Below are 16,735 nucleotides of genomic sequence, written 5' to 3'. Positions count from 1 at the left end.
ACCGATAAATAAGAAAATTTCACCATGTATGGAAGAATTTACTAGAAATTCGAGAGAATCGCCAAATAGAAATTGGATTGAAGTGGTTGAGAGTGAGAAATGACATAACCGAATGACAGCATAAACAAAAGAAAACAAATCTCTCACATAGTAAAGAATGACACATTCATAACAAACAGAAAAATAGCGGTTGAACAAACATGAATAAGGATTGAAGTATGTATTTCTCCAAAAACACTGCCTGGATCATGCATTTTTAGCACAATGACGGCAATACGGCCATCTCTGAGGAGAATATAGGCAAGAGATCAAAAAGAACAGAAAACACAATAGAACAATAAGTGATCCTGTATTCCAGGAAAATTTCAAAAAGAGCCGATCACCATTGTTTTTGATTAAAAAAAAAACCAAAAAGGTCAGAATCCTTCTCTGACTTAAAGGCATCACCTCACGAATCTGAGGTGGTACGGATTTCAGGTGGAGTGTTCGTTTACGGGATCGTAGATTAAAGAGAGGTGGGCGATTCCGTCCATTTCTTCCTAATTGCCGTAAAAAAAACGGCCCGGAAAAGGCGGCGGCGCCGCACAGGGCTGGCGCGCTCCAGTCGAACTCCTTGTAGAAAATAGTGCGCCAGAACGCCCGAAGCCGTATCTTCCGAGCCGTTTTTTACGGCAATTAGGAAGAAATGGGCGGAATCACCCTCCTCTCCATAACCTACTATCCATTATAAGAATACTGCACCTTAAATCCGTATCACCTCAGATTCGAGGAGTGATGTGGAGTGATGCCTTTAATCTTTTTATAGGCGGAACACATTGAAACAGCGCTAACAGCGTTACGGTGGGTAGTAAAGAGAATTACTAAAGATACGAATGCGAAGGAAATTACTGCTCTTATTACCGTGGAACCAGACCAGACTGTTTAGCTTTATGAGGAAAACTTCAATTACATGTGCACATCAAGTTATAAGTTCACCAGTTTCCACTAATTTCTACTACAACATCTAAGGAAAGACAGAACGAGGGCAGAAGGAAATCAATCGGATCGATACAGTCCGTAGTCGGATCAATATTTGTGTACGAAAACTGGTCTCTATTCCGTGCCTTTTCCATTATTCGTCTAGAGAAAGACAAACGAGAGTGTGCTAAGAGTGAAAAGATGTATTGAGGCGGAGTTGAACATGACATAAATTCATTTCATAGGAGGCAGTTTATTTTGAAAAAAGGGAAAAAAGCAAAAATAAAAGGTACTAATAAGTAATGATAATAATCTGATATGATAATACAGTTTAATATACTAATATAATAAAGTAGTAATGCTAATAATAAGTATAATATTAGTAATAATATAAATAACATAATAATATAATAATATAAATGATAATATATAAATATTAATAATATAGTAGTATAAAAATAAATAGTAATATAAGTTTCAAGTAGCAGTGGAAAGGATGCATTCACCATCAAAGACACCTCTTCACCACTTCATAAAGTACAGTAAACCAAAAAAAACTTCTGTAATTCGTAACGTTCATAACTAGCGATGTGCAACGCATTTAATGTTAAAAGAACGCCAGGCGAACGTTTTCGATTCCCCTGAGACTCTTTAAAGGACACCAACCTAGTTTGAGGTCGAATTGAACGCGCTCTTAAGGATAAGATCCCAAAAAAAACCGTGTTCTGTGATTACGGTAGTGTCAAGTGTGGATTCGTAAAGATGTACATGTATGTACGTATGAGGTCACCATAACAGATGAACAGAGCTTATTCATCTAAGGAAGCGATAAAAAGCTGCTAGATTGCTTTCAGCTTACAGGATATTTGCTAAGAGCACTCGAGGCTCACGGTTTCCAACTGGTTTATCGGGAATTCTCCGGTGGACCAGTAAAAAAAAAACGAAAACGGAGACACCTGTCCCGTCCTGGTGCTGGACAAATTCTCGGAGGTGGTTTTTTTCAGCGGTGGAACATCTTTATCCACCTACTGCATATTTCAGTTGAAACATTCTCTAATGTGAATTTAAATAGAATATTTCCTTCTGCTGCTGGTTTTATCAGTATTTTAATAAAATTTATAGAACAAAATAATATAAAAAAATATATAATTTAATACATAATATAAAATATACAATATAAAATTTGTGACATAACCATTCGGTGTACACCGACAAAACAAGATTCCTAGTATTCCTAGGAAAATAGAAACGCTTCACTGAGAATGGAAACAAAAAAAACAGGTAGATTTTCATGTAATCCTGTGATTGTGACATTGTACGTGAATTGCTGACTAAGGGATTATCGTGCTGCAACACTGAATCGTTCGTTTTTATGGACAGAAACGAATTGTGGACGAGGAAAACACGGATTTACTGTAGATTGTGTGCCGAAAGTACAAAGTAGGAGAATCTGCGGGAAATTTTCATCCACATGATCCCAGGTTAGGTTGGAAGCTACGTACATCGTAAGTAGAATTGCAAAGTACACAAAAATCTGTCTTGATTGATTTTTAAACTAAATTAAAATATTAATTATTGATTAAAATAGAATAACATATAAGATAAAATTTAAAAAAATATATAAAATAAAATTAAAATATTAAATTAATTATTGGAGAATTTGGAAAATAAAGGCCTGTCACGGTTCTCTGGTAAAATTAATAATTTGAAGTGAAAATTTCCAAAATTAAAGGGGAACCGGAGAATCCTCTATTTGGATTTGAGAATAATGAGCGGCGTGGCAAATGCGTGGCGCATCGTATCATCTAGGACTCGTACGCCAGTACCAACCATCTAAAGTGCTTTTTCTTTTTAATCCATTGGTGAAAATAGGTCCCATGAGGGTCCCACGTCGAAGAGCGCTCCGCAATAATGTTATGGTCTCATGCGCAACAAATATTAAATGTCGATTAATATGTAAAAAAAAATGGTCCAGCAACCAAAGCGCATCGTATCATCTAAGATTCGAACGTCAGCACCAACCATCTAAGGCGGATTTCTTTCTTACCCATTGGCTACAAGAGGTCCCACGGGGTCCCACAGGTGTTCCACGAGTTTCCCACGTTGAAGGGCGTTCAGCAATAACGTTACCGTCTCATATGTCCTTGCTCTTCATTGCTTGCCTCTTACTCTGGGCACGCCTTTGAGCGTAATAAATAAATAAATAAATATGCAACAAATAATAAATGTCGATGAATATGTAAAGAAAATGGTCCAGCAGCCAATAACCTCCCAACACCTCCCAGTAATATCCAATATGATCCCAAATACTTCCCAATAGTGTCCTAGACAACCCCAATACCCTCCCAAAAATACCCAATAGAATCCCAGTAACCTCCCAATACTCCTTCCTATGCAAATAAATGTTCCATTTCCCTTTTCGGCGAGAAACTACGTCGTTTCTCGTGTTTCGTTTCCGGATAATTTCCCAATCATGTTAAGTGCCCCATTACGAGTTTAAACTAGCAATTTATGTGTTATTACCCGGAAGACGCATCGTCGTAGGTCGCGGGGTTTTTCTTCTCGTACAACTTGACGTAATGAATCATCCCGTACACATAATTTCTTCTTCTTCCGATTCCGTAAATGTTTCTTACATGCCGGGAATGCCCGTATTTTGCTGACGACAGTAGGAAATACTACAATGACGCGTATAAAGTCAGCCGTCGTTGGATAAATCATCGTATTATTCATGAGTTTTCAAAACGAATCAATGCATTGTAATATTACGATATTTAAGTCCTGAATCGAATTGTACATCGAGGGGGATCACGAAGATTCGAATGAAAATATCAAAGAATAGAAAATTTACAGCTAAAATGGAAATAAAGGATAATTAAATATGTGTATATTTGATGGCGATCACAGATCTATGAAGAAAAAATTGAAGATGAACAAATTTTCTGAAGAATCTATAATGAAATTCTTTTCGTGCACAATTAAGTGTTCATTTTTATATGATTCTAGAATTTTGCCAAAATGTTCTCAAAAAATATCAGAATGTTCTCTAAAAATTTCCTTTTTTTATAGAATTTCCCTATTTTCATATCAATACGTGCATAACTTGTTTTCGTCCAACCACAAAATACTGTCAAATTTTGAATCGAATTCTCAAAAAAAAAAACTAGGACCCCCAAAAATCAACATTTCTCTCCATGGGTTTTACGAATTTTACGATTTTTATGGGAATATTTATTTATTTATTTATTGCGCTCAATGACGTGCCAAAAGTATGTGGCAAGGAAGAATACAAATAAATACAGAAAATGCAGTGTGAAAAAGCAAAAAAAGAGAAAAAAAACTTATACATTTTTTATTCCTCCTGACTGTCTATGTGCAGAAGATAAAATAGCTTTTAGTTTATTTTATCATTCTTTGCTGCTAAATTATTTCGAAAAAAAAAGAAACTTCTGAAGGGATCGGAGAGATCAAGAATGTTATCTAGGAGCAGACTCTTCTCAATGATGTTCTGCTCCAACATTACTATTTTTCAAAGTCATCAGACAAAAAAGGAATTCTAAGCCTACCTAGAACTAGGATGCAAAGAAAATTGCGAAAGAAACATGTCAAAGCCTTGGCATCGCTTACGCTCCTATGTCCTCAAAATAAGCCGTCAAAAAATTTTCAAATTTTTCCTAATCCTATCACTAAAAAAAGAGCGCAACAGCAAGAAAAAGTAGAAGAGAAGAAATTACTTGTATCTTAGCTGTGTTAATCTCCTCTTAGATGAAAAGTGAGAGAAAAAAATCTATCAATAGGATTTAATGAAGAATTTAACCTAGAAATCGATATATTTTAGAATATTTAAAGATTATTGGGAGTTCCTAACCCATTTCTGATTTATTTAAACCCAGAATAGACAGATAACTCTAAAATAATGTCTTAGCTTGGCCCAAATGCTTAATTTGAAATTTGGCACCATGACGACGTGCGTAAGCAAAATGTACGTAGTTGTCCAAGACGGAGCGCACATTTTTTTGAAAAGAAGGAAAAATGGACTGAGAGAAAAGAATGGGAGAAAAAAGCCTATTTTTGCTATCATTTATTTAGAAAAAAAAAGTGAAGTTGAAGAAAAATCGGAATGGACACGATTCTTTGTAGTTCTTTCTCGAAATCTAATAAAAAGTGTGAGCACATATGGGACCAGTATTGGCCAAGCAACATAATACGAATATATCGAATAGAATTTTAGTTAAAAACGGTGTTATTAGGGGGATTTACGCTGCAACATTGTGCTTATCCCTTACATAATGCATCTACATACGTCCACGGCTTATAAAAGTAATCTGCACGAAAATTACGACGGATACTTTGTTTCGTTTCTTTTTGGAAATATACAAATATAAATATATATTTCGCAAAAAAATTTTTAAAATAATTTTTTTGTATACGAATCTCAAGAGTATCAGAAAATTCCCAACAGATGAATGGATTCAGGGAGGATGATGGAAAATCGGATTGAGTGGAACAAAACATCAGATCTTCCCTTGGATTTCGATAAAATAATACATTTAGCAAAAATAAATCAATGCCACTTAACTAATACCATTTCATCAAAGATTTTTCACAATGCTCCCTCGAAATCTGTAAATCATTTCCGATAGAAACTCTACTTTCCTTCTAATACATTTCTTTTCGTTAAAGAAAGTTTGAAGTGCTTAAATGAACTGAAAACTAATAAATATCGAACCAACAACCGATATTAACCGTAGCTTACGTGGATCCGAAAAAATTCCAGCAAAACTAGAACTCTCTCGCCAGAACTTGTTCATATAAGCAAGGAATAACAGTAAAAATCACATTAAATCTTTATTTGCAGCAAATATGATTGGAAATGACATATTTATGCGTGTGTTCTGTGCTAAATAGACGGAAGAAACCACTATTCATAGACATTTTACATTTTTCTCAGCCATGGAATAAATGTGCTCGAACGAATTTTGAAATACCACTTCAAAAAAGATAATTAACTCCCTTAGACGCCTCATTATCTGTAAAAGATAAGGTGCTTTCACATCGGCTCAGTTTTTGGTGTTAGTAGTTATTGATAAGCAAACGGCTGCTGTTTTCTAAAGAAATATCAGGATCCAATACGACAGTATTCCGAAAAAAAAATTGGGAGCTAAAATTTTTCAACATTTTTCTTTACAAGTAGATTTTGAAAGGGAAGATAAGGAGTTTTTAAAAGAAAATTTAAACAAATAAAGTTGCGAAATTTTTCGCATAGTTTCCATAACCAGACTTGCGCTAACTTCAATAATTGTATGGTACATTTATGATTTCTGAAATTATCAGAAAAACACAGTAAGCGATTATAAGAAAGAGGATGAATGCAAAGTTTTGAAAATTATGGATTTCGCTCTATGAGTGACAATTTACGTGGAGGAAAACGACAAAAAACTCCACTCTGCTCCAACTTTTTGGTCTTTTCATCTCTGTGAATGACACATATATAAACAAAGGAAAATAAAACGTTCGGAATGGTTCTCGAAGCATATGAAGGTGCGACAGAAGGAAAGTTGCACTATTTTCATAATAACGTTTTAAGAATTATTGCAGAAGCTCCACAATAACTGCACGTAGGAATTGTGGAAGATTTTCACAATTTTCTGAACGGAATCAATCAATGAACGAATAAAATATGGAACTGGTAACTTCGTCGAAACTTCGACAATATGATGCATACTCTAAGGAACTATCCATTAAGCAAGAAAGATGTCACGATAGTCGCACGCTAATATAAATTGGAAATTTAATAATAACATAAAACTCCTATGTATTCTGGAGAGAAAAAAAGATGGAGGAAAGATGGATGGTTACTAGTACCAGTGTAGCAAATGAACAAGATTTGATAAGACAACCGATCGGTGAAAAAAGTCGGCGAAATCGCATCATTGACTGATTTTATCTATTTTTCGCTCATTCAAAAATTTTCTTGGACAAATTTCGAAGATAAGAGAAAAAAGTCGCTAATTCTTCCGCAAAAAAAAACACGTACAGTAAGAATAATGGATACTGTGGCGGTCGCATGAATAAAGCGGAAAAAATGATGGAGAAAAAAGAGAAAAAAGAGAAAAAAGAATTGTCCAGACACTCGGTTCATTTCCGAAGGCAGTCTTTCCCATTCGACAAAGAGAATACCCATGAATTTCGTGGACAACGCGTCCAGATGGGGGATTTTTAGGTAAAGAATGGACAGGTGCAATATTGGTTGTGGTACGAGCACCTGTTCCGATGCGTGACAGCGTGGAAGTCACATATGGACGGCATCGTACAGATGTTAAGCCGATTACGAGAATTTTAATTAAATTAAAGTCAACATTTTCCTCATACAAAGAAAAAAGTCATAATAATGCGGTAAATAAAAAAAAGAATAATAGTAATAATAATGAATTGTGACAGGGCGATGATGGGGAATGCACTACAGTGGTGATTAGAATTGCTAAAGACACTTTCACATGAAAACAATCGTTGATTACGGTAGAACCGGAGCGGATATGGGAATAAAGAATAGACAGTTGACTGTCGTTAAACCACGTTATTAAATGGACTAATCGAAAGGGGAGCAGCTCCCTGCCGGCCCGGGACACCTGGAACGTTTTCTATTGAACGAACCGCGTACGAGATCAAAACCGTGGCTGAAGGCCACCGACATTCAACCATCCGATTTTACAATACGCCCGGCTGTCAAGGGATTAGCGCAATCAAACATCGCAATAGAGCAAACCCCGCAAACCGTCAAACAAAAGCTACCGGCTATTTTACGGGCGTTGACCTGAATTTCTGGAAGAATGAAACGTGGGGGAAAAGAAACAACGAAATATTGCTACGATTCTGATGATGATGAGAAATTTCTACGCGAACGTTCGTTCCAGCCCAAGGTTTTTGGCGAGCAGCCAACACAAGCGTAGAAACCGATTAAGTATCGAAATAGGCTGAGTCAGATCTGTATCGACGAGAGCGTATTGTAGATGGAGAGATGTAGACGTTGAAGAAAATACACGGAACAACTAGTTTTTCTATATGGTACACGGATTAAGCGTGCATCGTGGGTTAACCCCTCCTCTATCCTTCTACTGACCGCTTACCCATCGTCAAAACATTAGGTATATAGGGAATAGCAAGTTGCAGAGCTATAGAGGGATTATTGCAAAGTAACGCGTAAATAAATAAATAAATAAATAAATCACACTTGAAAAAAATAGGTTTGATTAGATGTGAAAGAACCTTCAAGAAAAGCTTTAGAAGAGATAAATCTGAAAATAGTACTCACAGAACTGTTAGCAGTATTTTAACTTTTTCTGGAAAAAAAATAGAAAAAAAATCCCACGAAAAAGGGATAAAACTCACAAAACTGTTAGCAGCATTTTAGTTTTTTCTGAAGAAAATTTCCACGAAAAAAGAGGATAAAAGTAACAAAATTGTTGGCAGTATTTAAGCTTTTTCTAGAAAAAAAAATTCATGAAAAAAGAGAATGAAAAGCTAATTAAAAAGCATAAATTGCTTAAGTTAAACTGAAAAGAAGAGCAGTGAAGCAATTTGAGTATATCTTGAAGATCCAAAGTGCCATACACGTCAACCGGATATCATTTATTTACTGGATGCACTTAAAGACGAGCTACAGCCGGAACAAAAGAATTCTAACATGTTAAATACCGAGACCTCGCTGACCGAGATGGGTCACGGTTTTTAGGCCATGACGACCGATGTGATCTGATTTTTTGATTTTACACATTAAAATGTGATTTCATTTAGAAGTACAACCTTTCTAACGATTTCTGGGAAAAAATATGTCAAAAATTGTGTGTCAAGGAATTTTATTCCAATTAGTCGTCTATGGAATAAGTCGTCCTCCTACTTAACCCTAATTTAGTACCTCTAACTCTCAACAGTCGCCGTGATCTCCAACGATCACAATCCTGAAAACTGTTCATTTCAAAATGTAAGAGAAGAAGAACAAAACTAAATGAATTGGATTCAAAATCTCTTCCCGAACTACCTAAGAATATAATCGTGTTCGCATTTTGACCAGTTCAAATCTCCGCGCTGCAAATTTCAAGTGAAGAGAAAAAACCCAAAATTTCCATTGAATAAATCACTCGAAGGGAGTTCTCAGCGAATTTCTGGATAGAAAGTCATGTTGCAAAGATTTAAGTTTATTAAAACTAAAGTTTATCAAAAGAAAGTGAATTCAGCTCTTCGAGCAACTAAAAAAAATCGCTAAAAGATCCACTACAATGAAGGAATCGCTATGCTTTGATGGTAGGTGTGGTAAGTGAGACCTTCACTCAATTCCTTCCTTGTTTTCTGCAGACGACAACAAAAGTATTATTAAGACAGAAATAAACAAGAAAATAGAAGTATAGTCCAAATTGGAAATAGATTTCTCGAATAAAAAGGTCAAGCAATAGAATTTTCGAAAAAAAAAGGTCAAGAAATAGAATTTTCGAAGAAAAAGGTTAAAAGCAGAAGAATAATGAAAAAAGCTCACAGATACGCAAATACAGGGTTCCTGAGAGAATTCCTTCCAGTCGCGGATCAGAATTAACCATTCATACTTTGAAAAATTTCACTAATATAACCTCAAGTTTGAATCCATTTCTATATTTGTAGATAAATCTTTCTATTCCCCTTGAGATTAATTTACGATGCGAACACGTACGTGTGAATTTGACAGCGATAAATACCCCGAATACTCAAATCTATCTGTTTTGTTGCATTCTGTCATCGCGGCTCTCCGAAATCACCGTATCCCTGGAGGATCAACAATGGCTTGACGAATGCCTCCTTCCATGGCTTCGGAGTACGCAATGTGATTTTACACAATCGTGAGAAACCGAAGAAAAACTCATTCGTTCTTTTTTTCTTTCAGTAATTTAGATTTTGGAAAGTATTTCAGGAAATAAGTACGATGAAAAATGTTTGAAATAAAATGAATTGAGAGAGAGAGTTAGAGAATTAATATAATACCAACACTAAGCATCAATTATTGCTATGTCCTAAGACAAAATTATTTTTCAAATATTTGTCTTTATTCATGGACTTACGTTACGACGAAGATTTACTGATCTAGACAAACAAAACCAAGAAAATCAAATAGAACAGAAAAAAAACATGGTAATTCCACGGAAAAAAAACACGGGATTTAGAAAAAAACGAAAGAGTGAGGATTTAGCTGTAAGAAAAGTTGCTGCGAACCAAGAGTAGGAGACAGAAGGAGGACAAAGACAACTCTATCTACACATCGTATTGGGATTTTTTTTAATCGAAAGACATTGCCTTTTCATTGCCACAAAGGGTTTTTCTATGTTCAAAAACTCCCGGATGCGCTTTTTATTCCAAGACGTTTTCGAATTTTTTTTCAGCTTTAAATTATTGTTTCGAAAATAACACGGTTCCATACACATAGAAATAATAAATCAAGTAACGTAATATATAAAGTTAACAAGTACATTACAAAACAAATAAATATATACATAGAAATACTAAATAATTTGGAGCTTTCTTCCTGAATCTTCAAAGCAAAGCAACAGAACGAGTCCGGAATCGGAGTTGCGAACACTATGACAATCTCTAGTGGATTGAACGACGAAAAAAGTGGAAAAACACCGTTCACAAGTGTACGCGAGTGTGTGTGTGTGTGTATGACGTGCTGCGCACGTTTTAAAGAAGCGCGCAGCAGTGACCGACCCAAGCGACAAAGTTCGGGCTGGTGCACCAAGCGTTACCGGTCAAACAACATAGATCCCCCGAATAGAGAGGTTCAATGTTGACATAAACGATCAATACGCACCCTCGCTCCCTCATAGGATAGGAGAGTGGTAAAAATCTGCCGAAACGAAAAATCGACGGCATTGTGGACGATGAGCGAGAACACACGGGAAGAATTCCATGGTGATTCTAAAAACGTTGGCTTCTGCGTTCGCCACGCCAGCAGTCGGGTGGCTCCTACGTGGCGCACGGTGAAGTGATTCACACGGATGATTCGCTTATCAGTGTGTGCTGCGAATTCTGCCATGAAATCACTGACGACCATGGCTATCAAATTCGTTTTACTGGTTTTTGGACGGGTTTCTACGGAGCGGACGTAAAGAAGGATATTTTCCTTACTATTTTCTACAATTTAGTTCTATTCTATCCAAGAATTCTTTCCCAGTAATGAATAATAACGGTTATCAAATTCGCTTTACTGATTTTTGGACGGATTTCTACGAAGCGGGATGAGATCGCAGTTTTTTCGTCGTTCTATAGTCTCACAGAGGAAAAGAGGTAATGTTCATGTGGAAGCTTCGCACGGTCCAAGACCATGAAACCGTGGATTTTTTTCTTGCTCTTTCTTTCCTATATAATCATGTTCCTCCTCTCTTCCCTCTTTTTTTTTATTTTTCTTTCATTTTCTTCAGGATTTTTAGAAACAACTAAAATAAAGGTTTTCAGCAACCAAATTACTTATGCAGCGGTTTATCTATACAGATTTTTCATCTATACAGAAAAATGATCATATTTACTTTATTTGCTGCAAATTCCTCAAAGAGAGAACAGATAAACAATAAATTTTTTAAAATTACATTAGGTGTCAATCACTCCATTAGTGGAATTCTTTTGGTTAAGTATGTAAACAATCTGCATACAGACATTTGTATCAAAACAATGATATTTTACTTCACCTTCATCTTTTTTGAGCTCAATTTGTCGTGACACAATGTCAGCACAAATATGATTCTCCCACTATTCCTTCGCCAGATCTGCTCAGAAGCCCTAAACTTATCGAAACGTAGTCAGGGATTCTCTTTAAAGGTACATAGCATCGTACGTGGATCGTGTCCTATATCTAAAGCACTTCCGAGTTTCTGGATTTTCTGGAGGCTAGTGGCTGAATCTCGTCCTCTTATCCGGACGAATGATAAACAGCGTAGAACCTGCACGTCAAGCGCAGCATATCACAAAGTTGAAATCTCTTCACGAAAAGTTAGGTTTAGGTTACGATTACGGGCGTTTTCATGCCCAATTCCCCTTAATCCTCTAAGAAAACGGCATGAAAAAAGTGCCTTCGTCTACGAATTTTCATGCGAGGCACCTTATCGCGCGCCCCATTCCTGTGCCTCCGCTGCTACAGTGAGCGAGCGGATGGTAATCAATGAGGGTCTTCCCAGAAGCCTATTCAAATAAGGCCAATGGGTAAGCTACTGAGGGAACCGGTATACATACAAGGGAGCCTTATAAGATCACACGTAAGAAAACCCGTAGAGCAAAGCCGTCTCCCATGCCGCTGTTCAGGACGATCAGGGGAAATTGAGTGCGACCACGCTTATAATCGTGTATCGACACCCTCTACTCTTATTTGTTCCTAGATAGATCGCATCGTCGTCAATTCCGTGGCATGCTGCCTTTCATGAACATAGAAAGATAGAAGAATGAAGGAAAGAATCTCCCTCCTCTACCATCTTTCGATAATATTTCAGGAAAAAAGAAACGTGTTTTCTTTTTCCACAAAACATTTGTGACATTTTGAGAATCAGAACTCCTCCTCGTTATGAAATGCTCACATTGCGAAATATGAATACGAGAATACATGTGAACGTCATAAAATGCCAAGTCATCTGCTATCACAAAAGATGACGTGCATTCATTCTAATCTTCCAGTAAGCACGTTGTCCATATCCATCTCACTCTCCTCAAGCAAGAAAAAAAAACAAAAAAAAAGAGAAAAACCAAAGACAGTCGAGAACACCTGATGAGACGGTTACGTCTCGTCCTCATCTTATACCGAATTTTGGCGTAATTTATGAGACAAGAACACATCTATGTATTGCCCTACCGGATTTGCCTTGGATTTCCCAAATGAAATTTGTTTCGATGAAGAAATGGAACTCAGTAAAGGATAGAAGTTACTCAGAAAAATGAACAATCATATAGTGAATGTATAGAAGAAGAATTACATTTTTAAACTTGCAAATTTAGAAGGCGTCACTCCACGAATCCGAAGTCTGAGATTTCAGGTGGAGTATTCTTATAAGTGATAGTAGATTGTGGAGGGGGGGGGGGGGGGGATTCCGTCCATTTCTTCCTAACTGCCCGAGAAAAAAAAACGGCCCTGAAGATACGGCTTCAGGCGTTCTGGCGCACCATTTTCTACAAGGAGTTCGACTGGAGCGCGCCAGCCTTGTGCGGCGCCGCATCTTCCGGACCGTTTTTTACGATAATTAGGAAGAAATGGACGGGATCACCCTCCTCTCCATAACCTACTATCCATTATAAGAATACTCCACCTGAAATCTGCACCACCTCAGATTCTTGGGGTGATGCCTTTAAACCATCGAACGTCTATCGATTTCATGTGATAAAAATCAAGTGCGAGGTTTATCTTTCACATTCTTCTTCTTCTCCAATAGACTGCACAGATCAGAGGTCATAAAATGAGTGGATTTTTCAGCGCTGAACAACCTAAACATATGACATAGCTTCTACAAGTTGCATCGAAGTACGCACCTTTCCGCCGTGAGAAACAATTTTAAGCTAGATTCACAAACGGTAGAAGAAGAGGAGCATACCGAGGTGTGTTGAAGAATAGGAGCAGAAAGAATGGATAGATAAAGCAATGGGAGCGGATCCAAACTATTTTGGCTGAAAGTATGGGTAGCTAAAGCAATGAGAACGGATCCGAGCTATCTTGTGTATATATTTTTTGAGTCTATCGATGCACGATTTTATCATTACAACATTTGTTGATGAATTTTATAACGGAAAAACTAACACAACTAATGAAGTGAGGGAAAAAATGATCAGTATTCAAAACCCCTTTGAAAAACACGATTGAACAAACAGCAGTGTATGACAATATGAATTTTCAATGCGAAAAATTAATATTTTAGACAAAAAGTGAGCGAAGATTTTTCGCTCGATCGATGCACAAATTCGAAAGGTGTTAAAATGCTCAGGAAATTCCTCTCCCTTTTCTTGTTGTAGCGCCTTAATCAATAGCAATCAGCTGATAAACGCAGTCAAACGTATAATTTATCTTGAAATATCATGACCTTTCTCGCAAAATTTGCCAGGTTTTTTTGAAAAAAAAACTGCATAAAAACAGTCAAACATGCAAACGGGTCTTTATGAGAAGGAAGGAAAAATGAAGCCGGCAGAAAAGAAAAGGAACAGTTTTATATGCCAAAAAACGATCCACAATCCACAATTTAAAGTAACCATCATTAGGGAATATTACATCAAAGAAAGAAGCTACAGAGAAAAAGCAGCAATTGTTGTTTATATCGGCTTATGTTTATGAAAAGATGTTCTCCAGTCCTCAACACTTTCAGTGGAGTTGGCGAACCACCGCTGCCAATTTTGAGGGAATACTTCAGAACCTCGCTGAACCGGCAAGGGCCACCAGCTCCTGAACTCGAATACATTCACAAACCGAAATATGCGGTTAAAGAGGTCCTGGTCCGCATTCAGGAGATGGAAAATCAAAAATCTGGCGGAGACCTCAAAATTAGCGAAGTATTTTTCGGATGTACAACATCGTTTGAGGTGGTAACTGGAGTAAGACAAGGGACAGTGGCAGAACTCTTCCCCCATGTTCAACTTCGTCATCGATTATATCATGGGGAGAACAGTCGACCAATGTCCTCAGACTTCGTCCTAGCACCAATAGTGTGCTCCTTCACCGATCTCGAGTATGCCAGCGATATTATTATATTCGCGGAAAACAGTACGAAACTTCAAAATGTTGTCATCCTTGTATCGAAGCCTATGGATTACGTCTACGGTCTGATGGATACAAGCACATGTGGGTTCATTGGAAACAACACAGCTTCGAGAAAGATACTCAGCAAAGATGCGCTAAGGCCGCTTTTGCATCCACCTTCTTAACGAAATCCCTGTGAACATCATTAACGAAGTCAAGCTGCGAGTCTACCTATCCCCAATTCGTCCCATCATGATGTACGGAACGGAGACATGGACAGCAGTATTTATGGAAAGCCTTAATTGCGGGGTAAGAAAGCTGCTTAGACGGCTGCTTGGCACTCTTAGCCTGTGGCATGCCAAAATAAAGATCTTTATGCGGAGGTTAATATGGAGTACCGGCGGCTTGCATGTGAAATGGCACGAAACACCGCTGTTGAGAGTATCTACAGAAAATCGTTTTCGTTTCTTCGGTCAAATACACAAGAGACCAACAGATCGCCTATTTCGTTCGAGTCTTGATCAGTTTGTCGGTTTTGAGCTGGAAGAGGCCACCTGACCGAAAACTTAAGTTTCCAAATGAGGTGGTAAAAGAGGACTTGAGAAAACTCGGAGGGCAGTATAGGCAAGAAGTTTGGTTTCGCAGGATACGGAATAGCAACGGATGGCTCTTACCGACTTCGCCACAAGAGGTTTCCTTCGCGTCGTGCAACCTTGACGTTCTACCAGTAGCTTGACTCAGTTGACTTAAACGGACTTTTGGTATTACCGGTGTCATCGCCTGACGTGATTACCCGTATCCGCCGAGGTGTGCCGTCCTTAAATATAGCTCTGCCCACCTTCTCGATCTTCTGCAAGAGTTTGCACAGAATCAATCTATTCGTTGCCATTCCATATCTTGCGGAATCATACCTCTCGCCTAATCTGCCCGGCCGAGTATTCTCAAGTCCTCTTTTATCACCTCACATGGAAACTTACGTTTTCGGCTAGTTGACCTCTTTCAGTTTGAACCCGACAAACTGATCAGAAGTCGAACGAACAATGCGATCTGCTGGTCTTTTGAATATATGACCGAAGAAGCGAAAACGATTTTCTGTAGACACTTTCGATGGCGGTGTCAGATGTTGATACTTTTCACGTGCCATCCGCCGGTATACTGCATCAATTTCCGCGAAAAGATCTTCGCTATGGCATACCCTAGACCAAAAGTAGCCAAGCAGCCGTCTAAACAGCTTCCTTTCCGTGCAATCAAACCGTCGTAGACGTTGCCACAAAAAATCTCTGTTCCGTACATCGTGATGGGACGAATTGGGGATAGGTAGACTCGTAGCTTAACTTCGTCGGTGATGGTGGTCGACCACAGACATTTCGTTAAGGAGTTAAATGCAGAAATGGCTTAAGCGCATCTTTGCTGAGTATCTTTCTCGTGGCCGCCGTTGTTCTTCAGCATACAACCCAGGTAACAGAACTCATCACTAATAACTAATACCAGCTCAGTAGCTGACTCACTCACTAGCTAATATACTGGTAGAATCAGAACTCGACGATTTCTGATTCTACAAGTATACTAGATGGTAGTGCTATGTACTATATGAGAATACTGTTCTTTTGAAACAACACGAGAAAATGCCCTCAATGAAGACTTTAAAACGAATGATATCTACATTTCTTCCCCTACTTCTATTCCACTTAGTTACGTTCACAACATGTATTTCAACATTTGTACCATTGTGATGACATCTTTCTCCTTTTAAGCTCAATTGTCATGACATAACGTCAACATATGTTAAATATACTCCAAATACATTCCACGTACCCTTAGTTGATCAGGCGTTTATTATGCTTTCTCCGATTCATAAAAGTGGCATAACGGATTCTCTTCAGAGGTAACATACCATGAAATTGACTTTTTTTTTAGATCGTTCCAGGAAAAGGTAGGGTTAAGGTTGTAAACTACGAGTTTAATTCCTTTGATCATCTTGAAAACGGTATGGGAATCGGCTTTCTTGCACAAATTTTCATACGAATCGCTCTATAACGAGACGCTAGCCGACTG

General features: G+C 37.7%; 1 protein-coding gene across 2 annotated transcripts; it reads left to right on the top strand.

Moving 5' to 3' along the window:
* Positions 1-14,268: 14,268 nt before the first annotated feature.
* RB195_013022 (uncharacterized protein) lies at positions 14,269-14,865 on the top strand (the record flags this gene model as incomplete). 2 transcript variants are annotated; one of them, XM_064202662.1, is made up of 1 exon in its annotated part: positions 14,269-14,865. In XM_064202662.1, one exon carries the CDS (start codon positions 14,269-14,271, stop codon positions 14,863-14,865), a length of 597 nt encoding a protein of 198 aa, XP_064058542.1. The 2 variants fall into 2 exon arrangements, with proteins under 2 accessions (XP_064058542.1, XP_064058543.1); XM_064202661.1 differs by having other exon boundaries at positions 14,275-14,865.
* Positions 14,866-16,735: the final 1,870 nt, after the last annotated feature.

The sequence above is a fragment of the Necator americanus genome, chromosome V, assembly GCF_031761385.1.
Source record: "Necator americanus strain Aroian chromosome V, whole genome shotgun sequence".
NCBI lineage: Eukaryota > Metazoa > Nematoda > Chromadorea > Rhabditida > Ancylostomatidae > Necator > Necator americanus.
Note: the sequence above shows the minus strand (reverse complement) of the source record. Positions and strands in the feature narration are given on the sequence as shown.